Genomic DNA, 18,719 nt, shown 5'->3' on the forward strand with positions numbered 1-18,719 from the left:
AGAATAATACAGAGGAATATAAAATACAGAGCCGTTCTTTATCTTGACACATTGCACCATAATAAACCTTATTTCTGATCCCCAAACATTCACCTAGTATTGGTACCTATGTCCTTGATATGTCACATTTAATATTTTACCTAGTGCACAGTTGTTAGTTATCCTTGCATTCAGAACCAACAAATTTGTTGCGCTCTATTGTTATACGGAAAACAAATAAATTGATCAATTTACTTGTCAACAGTGTTGAGGTAGAAAAAGCATCATTGAGAGGGGGTGCAGAGATATCTATAGATGGGCATGAATACGTTTCTAAGTGCCTGTTTAAGAGGAAAGGACTATGTGGAAAATCAGCTGAGACTCAGTGGTTTAGATAAATACAACCAGCTGGGTCAGACTGGACAGGACTAGAGCAGATCATGCCAACAGGCACAGAGAGAAGATGACTCCCCAAGTGCATATTGTTCTGAACAGTGTCCAGACAATACATATTGATAAAGAAGTGCATCAGTGGAGTATCTGCTTAGGACATTCACCGTGTCACACCATGGATTATGCTACGATTTAGAGAGGTATCCATTTAGTAAACGTTGTTTTTCCAGACTGAGACTGCCAGAGGCTGCATCTGTTCCCCTTTACGCTGATGTTCCCAATAAATGTCCAGTGAGTCAACCCACGTCTCCTTATTCATAAAAAAACACGTAACGTTTTTGAAACTTTAGCAAAAAAAATGTTTATCAGTTTGCGAAGGTAACGAAATAGAAGAGTATCCCACAGCATATATGGAGGATGAAGACCAAACTTGATCAGTATTGATTTTATTCAAATTTCCATCTAAAATAAAATCATTTTGTACTTAGCTTCCCTCCATCTACTACCTGGTATGTCCTTGATCATTTTCATGACCTTTATTTTTATTTTTTTATTTTTTACTAAAAACAAGAAGATCCAGTCTTTTGATGACAATATCAGTTTTTATTGCTGTTATTTGTCTGGTAATGATAAATGACTAATTTCAAAGTTCTGAGATTAAATATATATATATATATATATATATATATATATATATATATATATATATATATATATATATATATTTAAAAAAATCAAACCATACATTGCCTAAAATATAACGAGTTTACAGTATTTTTCAGGGTGAATGCCGCTTTGAGTCACGTGACGGCTGATCAACGCTGACGCGCAGCTCGAGCTGTGCAGCATAGCTGGGATTGGGTTAACATATATACTCACAAAAACAATCAGGAACTGGTTTCCTGAGGAAAACTTCAAAGTAAAAGCCTCAGTTTTAAGACTCCGTCGCATACTGTATAGTGAGTCCCGCTGCCTTTATTCTGATGCAAACAGACTCAACAGCGAGCCCTATTTCCGGTCAGAACGTGGACAGCTTTCATGGAGCCGTCTCATCAGCCGCTCTGCCTGTACTAGTGGAGTGAAGACGTATTTAGAGGGATAACGAGCGCCACTGTGAGCTTAAAGACAATCTTCCGCCGCTGCAGAGACCCGTCGTTCAGTAACGGACGGACACACGGGCCCCGGAGGACGGGACCTGGGGCTGTGTGTGAGGGGTAAATGGCCACAATATCTCCTGAGAGGAGACGCTCCTGCCTGTGAGACTACCTGAACGCCAAATGCGTCCTGGAAAATAGGACGTTCGCCCAGGAGTAAATTAGACGCATCGGAAGTTTCTCTGTACGATTTTTCGGGAGATTTAGATTTTTGCCCGCTGCAGACATGGACGAGGATAACCAAGGTAGACTCAGTTATTCCACGCAATTCACACCTCTGATTTATTTCTGTTTCGACCTGTTTCCATCAGCGTTCTTGCTGTTGTTAGCCTTTAGTACAAGCAGCATCACAACACGAATAGTATTTTCTAGGACTGACGTCCCAAATGGAAATGGTATTGTCGCTGTGAGATGGTTTCAGGTTCACTTTGGCGGGCTCGCTCCATGTGTGCTGGATGGGTTTAATTAGGGCAGAAAGGCTGACCCGGACTTTGACAGGTGATGATTAAGACTCAGCAAGGCCGTCCGGTGTGAATGGATAAGTATGCATGATTGACGGGGCGTCGCTGTCATTACTGAAGACTGTTTGCACTGAAGTGACTGGACGTGTTTCTCTGCGCCTTCGCCAGCTGTGCCGCTGGTGTCACTCTGACCCCAACAGGTCTCCTTTATGTTTTTATGGATCACCGGAGCAAATAAGGTGGACTCATACTGACTGAAAAGGCTTTAAGATCTTCAAGAGAAGGCATTCCAAAGATTTGCTTGGAAAATGTCAGTGTTTTTGTAGACTATACAGGGCAATTTTTGGAAGTGTAGCACACTTTTAAAGTAAACGCAGATGTGCAAGCCCCAGCCCTCTGACTAAACAGTATGCAATGAAACTAGATCCATAAATATTTGTGCTGCATCTCTAAATATCTTTCAGTCATGGCCAGCTTAGTAAGTAGGAATTCCCCCTAACCTGATTCGGCACAGGCTAGAGTCCAAAACTTAAATATTTAATAAACAGATTTTGCAGCCTTTTTTTTTTAATAGTTCTGCATAAAGGAGCAGTGTCTTGCGAAAGTATTCAGACCCCTTGTACTTTTTCAGTTTGTCACAAACTTCAACGTGCCTCATTGTTTCCAGTACAAAGTTCGACTTGATCTTGAAGGACATTGATAGATGGTTTTCAAACATCTTTTCATCAAAAGAAACCTATGAAAAATGCAGCATTCATTTCGACCCCTTCTGTCTGGTACCCCTAAATAAAATCTGATCCAACAAACTCTCTTGACAAGTCACAAAATTGTGTCCACCTGTGAGTAATTCAATCTAAACCAGGTGTATAAACTGTGTTTTAGCCTTTGTAGGTTTGTCAGAGAACATTAGTCAAAACTCTTTGAGATGTTTTACACATGTAAGCTAATGTCCGCAGGCATCTCTTGGCACATTGCTTTATCCATTGTCTGAAAATGTAAAGTGTATGGCACAAATACAAACATAACCAAATGTTGGGCATAATCTTTCACTGACAAGAGAATATTTATCACACAAGCTGAAAAGGGGTCAAAGGTAACTCTAAGGTGGCTTCAGAGATTAATAGTTCAAGTGCAAGACTGTTGACAGGACAACAATTTTGATGGCAACTATAATGTAAAAATAAAATAAGTTTTGTTTAAAGTTTGTCATACACCACATATGGAATGTGCCAAACATGTGGGAAGAAGGTGCTTAGGTCAGAAGAGGCCAAAATTATACTTTATGGCCAACTTGCACAACAGATTGTATTAAAGAAAATTACCTTCACAGTAAACAAAAGCATTCCCATTGTGAAACATGGTGGTGGCACCATCATGCTGTGTGGATGTTTTTCTTCAGTCGGGATTGGAAAACTGGTCAGATCTGATAAGAAGGTGAATGACTAAATACAGAACACTAATGGAAGCAAACAATCCTAAACAACACCACTTTAGTCCGAAATGAGATGGTTTAGCTTAAAACATGGACCCAGTCGATGTCCAGTCTGTTGAAAGAAGCTCTTTGTCCTGTCTGAGGAAAATTTCAGCCTCTTGATATGAAAAGCTGATAGATGCATCCTCAAAGACTGACAGCTGTAATGAAAGGTAGTTCTATGAAAGGCCGACTCAGGGGATTTGAATGCAACAGCACAACACACTTTTTATCTGAGAAATTAGAAAACCACCTTACTATTCTCTATTACCTCACAGTAATGAGCTACTTCGTGTTAGTCTATCACGTAAAACCCTATAAAATCCATTAACATCTGTGAATGAAAGTTAATGCAGTATGAATACTTTTGCTATAAAATTTAGTACTCCTACCAATAACAAGCAATTTCACCTAAAGGGGAACCTGTCCCACTTAACTGGTCCTTGCTCCTAATTTAGCAAACTCCATATAGCTGTGTTATCAACACCTAGTCATAATCTCCAGGTGAGACACACTTACTCCAGTCATCTCTCCTTTATTCATCAAAGGTTGTTTCGCACCACATGTTTACTCCGTGCAAAGTTGCAGGGTATGACTAATTGCAGGAGTGATGCATAAGTTGCACCTGGACATAACGCTTGGATTGTGCTGCGTTCAGCCCGCCTGACTTTCATTGGTGTTGCACATAAGCGTGGCCCTCTCAGAAAGACATATGCTGCTGTGATGATGAACAGGAAGTGCTGACAATACCCCGGAGCATGTAAACACACTGTCGCATATTCAGAGCAACAGGATGAAGCACACAAGTGGTGTTCTGCTCTGGAGACTATGTGAATCACAAGGAGAGTTACCATTAATGTCTTTGCAAAAGTGTTAGGTAGAATATATAATCTACCACATGCTGCAAAAATCTATATTGATACATATGTTTTTTTGCCTACAAATTCCTTAATTTGTTCTCTTTATTCAAACAAGCTTCACCGAATGGGGAGTCGTTCTGGGTACGATTACAACACTGAATCCGTACAGGGCGGTGCTTAATGTTGGTGGCTTCATGGTTGACAAGCTTCAGTATGTGACTGTCGTCACTACCCATGTGGCTCACACTTCTCCAGGCCACAATTTGAGACCAAGGGAAGACTAAAAAGTGACAGACATAGTGAGGGACGGAGTGTCAAAGGGAGACAAGGGTGAAGATGGGAAAGCACGTGAAAGCACGTGCAACCATGCAGGGTAAAGTGTAGTTGTAGTAACTTGGGTGGTGAGATGTGTTTTTCTTTGTGAGGAGGAGGTGGGATGAAGTGCCAGAGCCAACATGGAGAATTGCCGATGAAGTATGGAACAATGCCAGGGAAAGGCAGTCAGGCAGAGACGCAGTGGACTGGATATTCTGACTGAACCAATTCTGCAGAGTTTCTGTCAGTAAAAGTCCCTCTGCTCTGTCATAATTAACTCTGCAAACGGCAAGTGACCATCCATGACCATCTCTCAAACCAGGTCAGGCTTTCAACAGGGATTCATTTCTTTTTCAATTTCTCCCTTTATGACTTCTGCTTAAGCCTGCAATATTCTCTTTGACAAATGATTTGTGAAACCAATCTTCTGTTTTTACTCATTCGAGTAGCAGAGCTGCAATGTCTTTAGGTTGTTCTAGTTAGGTAGAATGGACTCTCATCAAGTTTTTTGTTTAAGGTTTCCTACCTTCATCTGTCCACATGTCCTTATATATAATTTTATCCTAAAAAGACTGCTAGGGTAGTTTTGTTCCACTAATACAAAAAAAATCTCTTCCCTGTGTTTCTTTCCTTTTCTACCGTCCATCAGGTGTTTGTCATGTTAATGCGTTTGCCATTTCAAACTTCTCTACTAAAGTTACTAAAGATCCTTCTCTTAACGCTGAAATTTTCAAAGCACTTCTGACGTTTCTAAAAGCATTTTCCAAGATAGAAGAATAAAAGCTCAAAGCTAAAACAGAGCAGCTTCATTCAGGCGGCAAGAGAGAGTAAGATTTAGAGCAGATAACAGAATGGCTGAACTGTGGACTTGTCTTGGCATGAAGCAGAAAAAATCCCTCTTCATTATTAAATGCTTTACTAATGCAAAACCATGCCAACTTTGAGAGAGCTGTCAGTGCTCATAAATATTTATCTCCATAATTCATCAGAATATTAAACAATAAAGAGATATAAACTGATCCAGAATGGTTAAGTACATGCATATGAAATTATTTACTGAAATGAAAAAGGGTTAAAATGGCAACACGTGGGGTCTTCAGTTATGTGTGTATTTTTTTCCCTTGTACTATTTATTTTTCTGTCACATTACTGAATAATTTTGTCGCTGGTCATGGTAAAATAAGCAAAACTGGACAATTACTCGAAACAAGCTCTAAGCTTTTGGTTTGACACGTCCAACTTTCAGCAACACAATGGCTTCTTTTACTTGTTCTTTTCTTGACCTTGAATGCTCTACAGACAAACAAAAGTCAACAAAGTTTTGTCAAAGTCAGACAGACCTAGCAAAAATGGCATCCTGCAAAACATGTTGGTTTTGCGTGATCAACTGTGATAGTCCATCATCAAATGCACACACACACACACACACACACACACTCTTTTCTTGCTCCTACTGCTTCCGTGTCCACTTTTAATTACCCGTTGAGCTGTGGAAGCAATTCTGAACAAGCGTTTTTATGATAAAGCCTTGCTTCTCTACTCTGATTCTGGCAGCAAACCACTCTGTTTACACCCTGTGGAACCAGACATTTAAAGTTTGCAGCTTTCAGTGCGTTACAGTGTGTGGTTTGTAGGGTTTTATGACACATACAGGCGAACTTGGGCTGTTATGAGCTTGGCATTAAGATTTCAATCCTTCATTTGCCAGTTGTAGGAACAAGCCAGCAGCTTCTTGCTTCATGGAAAAAACAAACAAAAAAAAACAACTAATTTTGTGCAGTAATAAACAGAGGGACACGCTGAAGTGATCCAAGTAGCCTGCTATTAAAGTATGCTTTAATATAAGTTTCTAGCCTGTTTTCTACCTTTGTCCACATTAGACTCTTTAGGAGGGTTTCACCTGGTGTGTCTGCTCCAAAAGAACTGCGGGTTTGAGGAAGCTGATGGAGAGAAGCATGCAGACGGAGTCTGTGGAAATGCACGAGAGCCCTGCAGGATGTCAGGGAGCAGCAGTGGAGCATGTAGTTCAGCTGAGGACTTCTCTAAAGTCGTGCACAAAACACAAGGGGCCCTCACTGGAGACACATTTTTAGTCCCTTTCACTCACTACAATTAGCTGCGGGTATCTGACCTGGTTTGAATTCTGACCTTCACCATTTCTACAAGCATGATACAGTACTTCTATGAATCATTACTTGAGACCCGAAGATTCAGTGAATAGTGTTTGTCTCTCCGATTTACTTGCAAAGACAGCATGAAAATTATTTATTTCCCTAAACTGAACATTTGCTCTTTAAACCACTAGATTTATTCTTGCTTCTGAGATTTGCACATTTGGCTGTACCAAATAATATGCAAACTCATGCACTCTGTTAAAATTGCCAATAAAATTTATTTGGGCCTTGGTCGATTTCTGGCGTCGAGGCATTTTAAAAATCCTGGCTCCAAAACTTAAGGAAATCTTTCATCTTACCGCCACAGTCAATGCAAAATTCCCTGTCATCTCACTGTGTAGACTTGCATTACTGAACCGAAATGTGTTTTCTCTCCATCTACTCTTCTGCCCGTTCTTCCCAAAAGCTGTCCTTTTACCTGTACAAAGTAAACCAACATCTGCTTTAGAGATTCCTGGGGGATGGCTGCATTTTGAACCCCTACAGTATGACTTATCTCTGTTCAACAGTTTGTCCTGTCCGCTGTTTTCACAGCTATTTTCTCTTCCTCATCTTTCCGCTTGGTGGCACCAAGCAGTCCGACTCTCCACAGCTCAGTCGATACCTAGATGTATGTTGCGAGGTTATAGATGTCTTGGCTTGATTGGAAGTTCGGCACAAAAGTTTGTGCGTTTCATCTCTAACGAAAAGGCCAGTTACCACAAAGAGCCCGTTGTTGAGCTTTGCTTTCAAAAAGATATCTGATCGCACGTGATAATTACCCATGACGTTGCCTGATTGGCTTACACGGGACTCTGCAGACTTTTACAGCAGACTGACCCATATGGAAATCAGATCTGAGTTTGCGTGCTTCTGTGCAAATGTTTCAGGTGAACATGAGGCCCCTGTAAATTCTGAAGCTCAGTTCTGCTTTGTAAACAACTTTAAATCACTTTTAATATGTAGCCAATGGCTAGACCCAATATATATGTGAAGAATTGGAGGGGGGGAAAAAAAACATAGTTTTCTCAAGTGAGTTTCAGTTTCCTCTTCATTAGTTAGCTGTGCAGTAAGGATCTACAGCTCAACACAGTCTCACACTGGATTCTTTGTAACTTTAAGACTATCAAGGGGCTCATAGATGGGATGCAAACAGGATTAATTTTCTCAGTGGAAAGTGTAAGCAGTGCCTGTGAAAACTCCCAAAAGTCATGCACAGAAATAAAACTTGGATAAGTAGTATCCTCCTCTATTTGATGGACCGACTGAATGTCTGGGTTCATGGCTTCCAATAAAGAGTGTGTTAAGTGTGTGTGTGTGTGTGTAGGAAAAGTAGTTTAGGTTTATTGAAAAAAGGAAAGAGAAAGCAGAGCTGAGCTGCCAGGAAAATGAGTGCTGGAACAGTTATGTAAGAGCACAAAGATTGTTCAACCTGCAGGAAAAGGTGTATTCCTTTGAGAGAGTTTGTGGATTCAGGCCTTTACACTCTGCAAATGCAACACATTTTTAGGATGTTGATGGTAGACCCTGGCCTTCACCGACGACTGGATTTTTGGGAGCCTAATTTGGGGGAGAAAAAAAAGAAAATCAAAGCTGGTCATAAATGAACTGATATTTTGCGTCTGTACAGGACCGTGATTATGTTCTTTGAGCAGGACAGCAGTTCTAAAAGACTGGAGTTGGAGTCAGAATTGTTCTGAATGAACTGCGTTCAATTTTACCATCAATTATGATATTTAGAGGTGACGGTGTTAAATGAGCTAAAAATAAAGACGTGATATTCAGGTTCATGTTTGGAAAAAAAAAAATAATAAACCCATTTATCAATTATTTTACACTTTGCACTTATCTGCTGCTGTTTGTTGGTCTACAACGCAGCCAGCCGCACAGAAAAACTTCTCCACAACCATATGCTGCACATATAACCGGCTCTATCGGACTTTATGGCCAAGCATGTCAGATTCTGTCCAAAAACCCAAAAGTCTGTGGGCTTCTGCATTTAGATCACAAACAGTATAACAGTATACTGTTATAATATAACAGTTTCATAAAGGTATTCTATTGTATGTACGAATTTAGTGCTTTTATGGGAGGTCAGGCTCCTTCTTATGGGGACACAGGTTGCAAAAACGGACTGATCCTTCATTTCAGTTATACTGAAGCAAAGTCTGCTTTTCCAGTTCACCTTTCTATGCATCTATTCAGCTCTTGGACATCTAGTTTATATACATATGAAGAGGCCCTGGCTGGCCTCCAGCCTCTCACCTCCCACTCGCACTCCAACTTCTAAAGCCTGGTAAACCCATCCGCTAGTCCAGCTTTTGAGAAGGCATTAGTAACGCTCAGTGAATTACTAACATGCTTAATGTGTCAGTAAACTGTAACAAAACTCCCATAGCTTGTGCAATGGTCCAGATTTAATATCCTGCCTCTCATGTCTTGTTTGCTGTAAGATCTTAAACTCTTATTGCTTTCATAATGGGTGTAATTGCATTGGTGGTGCAGTGAAAAGATCTGACGATGCCAAAGTCGTGTAGTCATGTCTCATCAATGATACCGTGCAACAGAGAAAGGCAGCAGTGCTCCAAGAGAGGAGCACAGACTCTTGAGCAACCTGTTACTGTGCATTTCTGCTTGTGTGCGTGTTTGCAATGTTCTGTTCGTTCCGTGAGACAGTTTATATATGCCCAGTGGAGGGAGATGAAGTAGAACAGTTTAAAAATGCCACTGACAGCTGCAGTCAGATCCCTAAAGTGGGTTAGTAGTGCAAGGCTCATCCTGGCTGTGCATGTCCTGTTTTGCTCTTATTTATATAAGCTTGTATGCAAAACTAAATGTATATGCATGTCTGTCAGTGTTTTCACATGCATTTATATTGTGTGCGCAAGTTCCTCTCGAGAGGATTAAACAAATCTAGAAAATCAAGTAGGGAAAACTACGGATGGGGGTGGATTATAGGTCGAGGACTGGAGACCTTCTTGGGACTTTTACATACACACACATGGATACATGTGGAAGGTTCCTGTTGTTTAAAGAACAGGAACCTATTATGAATTCTTGGATTTTACATGTTTTGATGTATAGAGTTTTACAATCACCTTTTGCTGATGGAACATTTACTCTATTCCTATAACGTTTCACAAGGTTGGGACATAAAGATTAAGGGATTTTTGATAGTTTGACATGATTTAAGTCTTGAAACTAGAAGAGTCCACCTGATTTTTAAAGTGTCCTGGTATGTCAAAGAAAATTGAATTTTCTGAAAATTGTTGGTCCCAAAATCTATTTCATCACTCACTTTATGATAAATTATTGGTTAACATAAAAGGAAATTCCCAAAAGATGAGTTTTTATTTAAACTCATGATTTTAAATAAAAAAAAATCAATATCTGGATTAAAGATGTTGAGGTTAATGTACATGCTCACAAAGAGAAAAAAGATCAATACTTTCTGTAAGGACACTCAGAGGGGACCCGGACATTCAACCACACACAGGAGTATACGAAAGGAAAAAAAAGTTTATTTTCGGATACTGGTTTCTGCTCAGGGAGAGATCATCAAACACAGCACTGAGGAGAGAGGGGAGAAGGCTGGTGATGCACAGGTAAAGGAGGGGTATCTTAGAAATATTCAGCTAACTGACCTGTAGAGCAGTGGACGAGTGGAGCAGAGGAACAGAGGGTCTGACGATAGGGTGATGCAGGAAACCAGTGGAACAGGCCTCTGTGGAAGCAATGAGGATCTCCACGAGGAGATCCAAAACGCAACACCCAGGGACTTTGTCAATAATAAGGCAGAGAGAGCAAATTTAGCTTTGAGGGGCAGGCGATAATCGGTGGTCGTGAGGCAGAGCTTGGGCCAGGGTCCAGAAATCCAGAATAGGAGGGATCTGTGAAGGGCTTGGCAGGAGGGGTAAATCCGTGGACAGAAAGGGGTCGTAGAAACACTGAAGGCTTGAAAGGAAACGTTAGATCTCTACTGGCTCGTGGCTGTCGATAATCTGGCAAGGAAGCAGTGGCTGAGGGGTGTTTAAGTAGGGCAAGGCCCAGGTGGAACAGGTAAGCAATCAGGCATGCCAGGTGAGCTGAATGAGTGCTTAACACAGCATGGACAGGACATGAATCATAACTTTCCCTGTGTTTTCAGTTTTTTCTGTGATTTATGACCTGTTATCATTTTAACAATTTAGAGGGTTACTTTTCCACAACCCTCTCAATACCCTTATACCTTTCAAAGAAAGATGACCACTGTTGGTGCTCTGAAGACTGTAATTTATTAAATTAATAGCCTTAAAGGTGAGGGGCTCAAGAATAAGGACGAGCTCTGATAAACACTTGTTTCCCTTATCCTTCCTTTGCTCTTCAGAATGTGCAAATTCTCTCTGCCTGTCCACATTTTCACAGTCGCAGTACAAAGAGAACGTAAATCAGTGTCAGAGTCGAGGATTTGATGTGACTGATAATCTGCTGCAGATTCCAGTGGGTAAAAAAACTCGCAAATACTCACGTGCGCCACTGTAAAGTGCCGCTGAGCGTTATCACCAGGGTGAGTGATGTACTGTAGCTCCTGGTCACAGATCTCCTGATGCATGCATTTAGTCTTTTTTGCTGACCTGTCATGCTAGTGTTGCATCACCATCAGTGACCATGGGTGCTACAAATATATATATTTTAAAATGCTTAAGGTTATTTTATATACATGATGCAACTGCTTCATCATTAATCTGCTGATAACTTGTCGTCAGTGGGCTCCAGCTTGCTAACTATTGCGAATCCCATAGGGCAGAATATGTAGGGGTTATAGAAAACAGCATAGGAATCCCTGGAGATGCAGTTGTTATGCCTGCAAGCTATCAGCAGGCAGTGCAGATGCCTAGTTTAAACAAGAAAAGAGGAAATAAATGTGCTTGCGTTTGGTTAGATGGGAACAGTAGATATTATTATGACAATTTTGTCAGTACTTTTTTATTTTTTTTATTTTCTGCTATTGCATTTGAAGAGGAAGTGAATGTTTGCAGTCCTGTATTCCAGCCAGTCCCTCTGTCCTTTAACATGGTTAATTTGCTTTTGAGTCTCATTAACTTTTATATGTTAATGAAAAATATTGATAATCTCATTAATGTTACATTAAACCCTTTCTAACTTCTCAGCTGGACAGACACGTGCTTATGCTGCCTTTCATTTACATTGAAATCAGTTTACTGATTATTATGACTAACTGCTGTTAGTAATACAAACCATGTAATTTTAACTTACTGGGTTCACATTTAGCAGGAACATCTGGGGAAAAAAAATAGATAATGCAAGTACAGATAAGATAACAATGCAAACTGCTCTCCTAACACAGCTGTAAATAAATGTAGCAACTCTAAAAATAATATTATTAAGGTTCAAGTTAAAGCTTGCATGTTTACGTGTCTGCCTATGACCTTGCAAAAATCAGAAGGTTTAGTTTTATCATTAATCTGTGCTAAATTTTAATGGATGTTATGTGACCCAGCATCCAAACCATAATAAAACGGCAAGGCCTTCCCAGAATTTAAGGACGTGGAAAATAACTTTTTCCTGAACCTGGGACAGAGTGATCCGATCCACCCACATATTTTGTCTCATGAAAGTCTTGGCTTAGATTTTGAACGGGTTATGTTTTTCTTTCCTCTCTTTTTTTTTTTCAATTTCTTCTCCTTTTATTCTTCCTGCTGTCTGGAAAAGATGAAAATGGACATTGATTTCTGCTTCATAGCTGAAGAATTTCTTCATTTATTATTACTCCTTTTTTTCTTTCTCTTAAATATCTGTGTACTGGGAAGTATTTCAGATTTTAGACTCAGAACCAGTCAACAATTTGCACCCTTCTTTTCCAGTTGTGCACATGCCTGTTGTTGATATTCATGCTGTTTTGCTTGTCTGAGTTTATTTCCTAAATCGTAAACATTGTGGAGATCTTTGCAGAAATCTTATGAGTTAGATCTTATACAGTATGTATTTTCTAAGTCTGAAAAGAAAATAAAGGAACATTTTATTATCTCAACTTTACACTAATAAGCTACTGTAAACCCTTTCCCAAAACTGGAGTAATTCTCTTGTATTCAAAAGCATTTAAATAAAAGGTTGAGCAAATAGCTGTTTAAACATTGTTCGGTTTTCCTGACAGCTTCTCGTAACAGTGTTAGCTTTGTGGAAGCAGACTGCTGTGGTGATGCCCTCAATCGTACTTCAGAAACCAGTGTGAAAAAAGAAAAAAGAAAAGATTTTCAGATTGGCAACATCAGCGTTGTGTGGGAGGTGATGATTTTCAAAGAGGGGGACCTGTAATCTCACCTCAAAACATCTAACTCTACACCTAACAGAAAATTCTTCAGGGCTTAGTTTGGCCCCACCGCAGGCATGCTTTGTAAATTAGTTGGGTATTGTTGAGTAACCGTCAAATCCATGGTCAATTAGGAAAGTTCTTGTCTAGACAGGGTGTAAGATTGCACAGAGCATTAAGTGCAATAGAAGATGCAGAAAGAAAAGTGAAGCTAGATCAAGGATTATCTGAAAAAATGTCTCTGCTGCTGCAGTTGGTAATTAGTAAAACAACAGTATAATCCTTTGGCATGATGACCCAGAAACAAACCAATCACTGGAGGATTCTCTGATTCAAAGGAGAGGGGAAGCTTTAGAGTGGAGCATGGCATATGTAAGACATGTTCATAAATAAGTGACTGAAACTAGTGGGTTCTGTGATGAGACTGCGCTGCTTCAAGGGGATTGTGTTATGGAGTCTCCAAGTCTTTGAAGAATCAAAAAGGCCACATTGTGTTTGATGTTCCCTCTGATTTTGCTTTGTAATCTAATTTTCATGAAGGAAATGTTGTTTGTGTGTCCTCTAAGATGGGCTAACAGGAAGTGACAGCTGCAGGGTTGGAAACATTTATTCACTTCTGTATCGAAACAAGATTATAGTTGGACCTGATTTTGAATAAATAAGAGTTGCTTCCTGGGCTAGATGTTTCAAGTCTGTGATTAAAATTGCCTTCTTTCTGAGATGCTCAAACATCTTCTTGTAAGAATATGGCATAATAATCCTTCCAGCTTCATTATTTATCTGAAGTTGAAGTCCAACATATTTCAGCTTTCTTGTTCTCCCTCCAGGAGTTTCACAAGGAGCACCCAGGGCATGCATGAGTCTACTGCAGGGTTCCCAGTCTTCAAAGAAAATGGTTCAGGAAGACTAGATGAGAGTCGACAGGTTATTGGACTTGAGTTTTATCTGAAGTGAAAAAGATGTCTGTAAACCCGGTCTTGAAGTGTCAGCGGCTTTGGAAATTAAAATGCAACAGCCGCTTTACGTAACCTCACTGATGACCTGACTCTAACAAACTAGAAGTCTGTGTTTCACAAATAATCCTTCATCTGCATCAGAGCTGAAGCAGCAGCTGTGGATTTATCTGTACAACATTCGGTTTGAAACAAAACTCAAGTGCACTCATTAAACAAATGAGAGGATGGATACAAAGTGAGCACAACTAACCGGTTGGACCAGACTGGGCGTCTGTAGTTGCAGGAATGTCAGCTATTTTCATACCACCACTGTATGTATGTAGGCTCCTGCTTCTGTCAGGCTGTCAGCATGTGTGTGTGTATAAGTGCTTTCTATGCAAGTGTTTTGAGAGCTACGAGTAGGTGTAACACAGAGGGGGGGAGACAATTATTGCACACTTACCAAACATAACTGCAAGCTGCTGCAGTTGTGTCAAGCTGTTAAAGCTAGTGTAGCTGCAATATAATCTTACAGTATGGCTAAATGGGTGGAAACGTTTATCTAAATGGAATAATAGTCAACAGTTTAATTTGTAGATTAAATGTGGAGATCTTAGAGGTAACAGGAGATCTGGCGTGTCTTCCTTGTTTGGAGGATGACAACAAAAATCCATGTTCAGTGACTTGGATGTGTGCGTAGAGGTTTAAACTGTTCCGTATTACCTTCAGTTCATGTCACACTGTCTGGTTTCACTGTTAATTTGTGTCATGATTAAAAGCCACAGTTTCTGCATGCAGCCTTTCTTCTGTACTATTGAAAGCCTGGCAAAATCAGCAAATGTTTCTTTGGTTTGCTTTGCTGTTGTCCTCAGTCATTGTTATGATCAACACTAAACAGAGCAGGGCTTTTTTTGTTTGTTTGTTTGTTTCTTCTGTGAGTGGTCATTAATTATTAAATTAATTATCTTGGAGCAGAAACTTCAGATTTTACTTTTATTTTAAAACAAAGACAAGGTAACTATGGAGCTGATATTCTAAACTATCTATAGGTTGAAACATTAGTAAGTTAGCACAATAAGCATGACCAGAATTCATGCTAATTGTCAATATAAGTCCAACACTTTCCACAACACTATGTTAAAGTTTAAGACTATAAGATGAACTTTGCTGTACTCTTTTCAGCCTTCCTCGTTTCTGATTAAAGTTTTGCTTTCCCTCATCTATTTGCAGGCTAAATTAACTGCAAACAAGTCTAAATATATATATTTAAATATACTGTTACATTTCTTTGCTTCATTTGAAAACCATCACCATCCTCAATGCTGCATGTGGTAATCTTCTTTAATCTCCAGCAGTGTCACCCTAGCCTAGCGTTGCTGCCAATATGACTATAGTACGGTACATTCACCAATCAGAAAATAGATTTTTGAAGTTCAAATTGACTGATAACCAGCTCATTTTGCTGTGCATTTCTAAGCAGATCTACATTGACAGCCCCTGCAAAAATGACCTAGCTGAATAACCAGACAGTCATTAGTTTTGCTAATAACTAAAGACAGATGAAATTTGAACAAAGAATCTCTTTGAGGATATAAACGTGTAGGAATGCATGATTAGCAGACTGAAACGCAGCCTCTTTTATCTCTGACATGAATAATTTGCATGTGATCTCTCTTCCTCTTCACAACCTCTGTTAAAATTTAAAGCAGGATAGGTCACTCATTCTGGTTAAAGTTGGGTCATAAGACATTATTAGTAATTCTTGATAACCCAGTTATATTCAGACTGTTGCAAGTGTTGACAACAATATGACTGAAAAACAAGAGGAGCTATGAAGTAGCTACGACTTGTTAAAATTTTAAAGTCCAATTTGGTCAGTTATTGCCCGATAACTGACCAAACATAAAAGCTGTGTGAACACAGCCAAAAAAAAACTTTGCTTGTCTTTGATGAAAAAGATGAACTCCCTGGCATTTCTCTGTGCATAAATGATTGGTGACCGTGAAAAGGGGGAAAGAGGCTAAGCGTGCATGTTTGAAATATTATAATGATGTATTGATTGCACCACAACAGCAGCTCCATATGCCACTAAATGAAACGGCTGAGCAGTCAGGCCTAGAAAATTTATGTAGATGTGCTTGGGGTTAATTTTAGAGCGTTTGTGTATGACCTAATATGGATTTTCTTTTTTTGTTTTTTGTTGGAGGTCTTCTCTCTGTGGAAATATAAAGACATTAACACATACTCTGAGATTCCCAGGCTTTCATGAATGATGCCTCAGATGTGTGTTGTGGGCTGTAGTTTGTGTTTGTGTTTAAAATCAGTTTGTGTTTCCTCAGTTTGTCTCCTTTTCTCGTCCAGCTGGGGGCTTCCAGTCAGAGTAGGAGGGCTGAAGGGCTGTGCGCATTACAGACGTAGGTGGCCTGCAGGGTCTCCTTTCTTTACAATTGCTACATTATGAAGCAACTTAACTGAAGCCAACAAACAAGAGAAACAGATTCAAAGAGTGTGAAGATGCCCAGTGGGCTCGAATTTGTTCCCATGTCATTCTTTGCTTTTCTCTGCTCTTTGGCACAGGAACATCCAATGCATAAAAGGTGGCATTTTCTTTTCCATAGTTTTTTTTTTTTCAGTTGCCAATATGAAATTGCAAACTGAGTCTAATCTTTTTTGTTTTTGTTGCAGGTTTGGTTTTGGGGGATTTTAATTGGATACTACATATATTACTGCTAGTGTTGAATTACACGACTGCAATTTAGAGTAAATCAGTCTCCTGCGTTTTATTATTAATTAATGTAGCGGTCAATCCGACGTGAACGATAAGTATATAATGAAAAAGACCAGGACTCAACCTATTTCTTACCACTGTATGTTGTTTCTGTCAGAGGTAACACTTCAAACAAAGCCAATAATAAGAATCATCAGGAACTATTACTTGAATCAGAGTGTAAGCTTGTTATTAATCAGGCTAATCTATATTTACAGGTAATTACTGGTGAGAAACATAACTAGCAAGCCAGACTAACACAGATATACAGAGGAAAAAAAATAATATACCTCTACTTAGCAGAATAATAAAAAAATACAGTTCTCATTCAACTACTTCAAGCTCCAAGACATTCTCACACCCTGAGTAGAAAGGTTTCTTATTTTTTTCTGCTGCATAACGGGGAGGCAAGAAAGAACAATGGCTACAGCTACAACCCAGTAGGCTTATTTGTCTATTAATCTTACTATACCTAATAAATCTAAGCAATCCCACCTGTGTGGCTGAGGGCATCAGTCTCTCCTCTGTTGGAGTGCACAGCCTGCCAGTGCACTCCATCACCTCACCTCCATCTATTAAAACTGTGAAATATTAGTGCCACATCATGTAATTCCTCCGTGGCGAATCTCTTGACTGAAGGTCAGCCACACTTTCTCCTGCTTTCAGTACAGGTGACTGTGGCTTCAGGCCACTCTTGACCTGTTACGCGGATCAGTGAAAGTGGGGACTGTTTTGGTGAAATCTCACCATATAGAAAAGCGTAACACAGAAACTCTCTCATCAGGGTGACAGAAATTGGAAGCAAACACACCAACAGCAGATTTTCTTAACGACTAAAGGAGAGCAACAGACAACATGTCGTGTTGAAGACCTGAGCTTTAACGACTTGTGTCTTGGTCGTCAGCAAAAAACAAAATCTTGCTCCAAAAAGTCCATGTCACACCAGGAAGAACAAAAACCAGCCAGCAGCAGAAACATGTCAGATATGCATTTCAAAGGATGTTGGAGTTCTAAATCCACCTAATCTTTTTCAGGTGCGACTCCAGACTGCCGTATCGCAGATCCAGCTGAACCAAAATTAAAAACACTCGATCTACTCGTCTTGTTTGCTTTCCGTCTTTTATGTGTGGCCATGAGATGTAGATCATGACCAAAAGCACGATGGATGAGCACAATAAAACTATATGGATGAAGATAAGGGGTTTAGAAAACCTCTGGAGCAAACGCATCAGCATAGCCAGCCCAATGCATTAAATAATCTGGTGGATCACTTTAAATTGCATAGTAATCCACTTGTAGCAATATATTTATCGGTCTTTTATTTAATAATGATGTATTCTTTGTTAATAAAAACAGTGAAAAGAGGACACTCGTAAAGCCTGTCACGGCTTTCAATGTGAAATAAGATTTTCTTCACTGCAGCCAAGCCATTTAAAAAGCTCCTTTGACATCTTTACATGCGAAGAGTGAGTCATCAGTCTTGCATTGCTTATTGGACTTGGCATTTATAAGCCATTAACTCTTGGCCTACTTTACATTTAATGCACAGATAACCTAATGGAAAAGTTGCTTTTCCCTGTGAATTTTTTTAATACAGATATTTAAAATAACTGCTTCACTTCTCCTCTCTGTCCTTCCTAACTTGTCAGTACTTTGAGCATTGGTTAGTTTGTGAGTGACTGACTGCAGTGCCTGCATCCATCAAGGTTTCCTGCTGTCATGACCAACTGTTTCCCTCTGATAACACAAGATTCATGCCCTACGAACATAATAACCTAATAGTCCTTGCTACTTCTGTCACTTTTTTTTTTCCTCACAGCGCGAGACAAAGAAGGGGGATTGAGTCAAATGACGTGAAAAAGAGATGCAGCAGAGAGATACAGAGGGATGGAAATAACTGTCCTTTTTTTCCCCACCATTA

At 39.7% G+C, this 18,719-nt stretch overlaps 1 protein-coding gene across 1 annotated transcript in view; it reads left to right on the forward strand.

The window, feature by feature from the left end:
* Positions 1-1,396: 1,396 nt before the first annotated feature.
* Positions 1,397-18,719, forward strand: part of cyth3b (cytohesin 3b) — a 34,089-nt gene continuing 16,766 nt past the window's right edge. Inside the window, exon 1 of the mRNA XM_015048192.1 lies at positions 1,397-1,771. Within this exon, the coding sequence (XP_014903678.1) occupies positions 1,753-1,771 (19 nt within the window). The 5' untranslated portion in view covers positions 1,397-1,752. The remainder of the gene's footprint in view (positions 1,772-18,719) is intronic.

This window comes from Poecilia latipinna, unplaced genomic scaffold (assembly GCF_001443285.1).
Source record: "Poecilia latipinna isolate Pla-1442-1.1 unplaced genomic scaffold, P_latipinna-1.0 Scaffold42, whole genome shotgun sequence".
Taxonomy (NCBI): domain Eukaryota; kingdom Metazoa; phylum Chordata; class Actinopteri; order Cyprinodontiformes; family Poeciliidae; genus Poecilia; species Poecilia latipinna.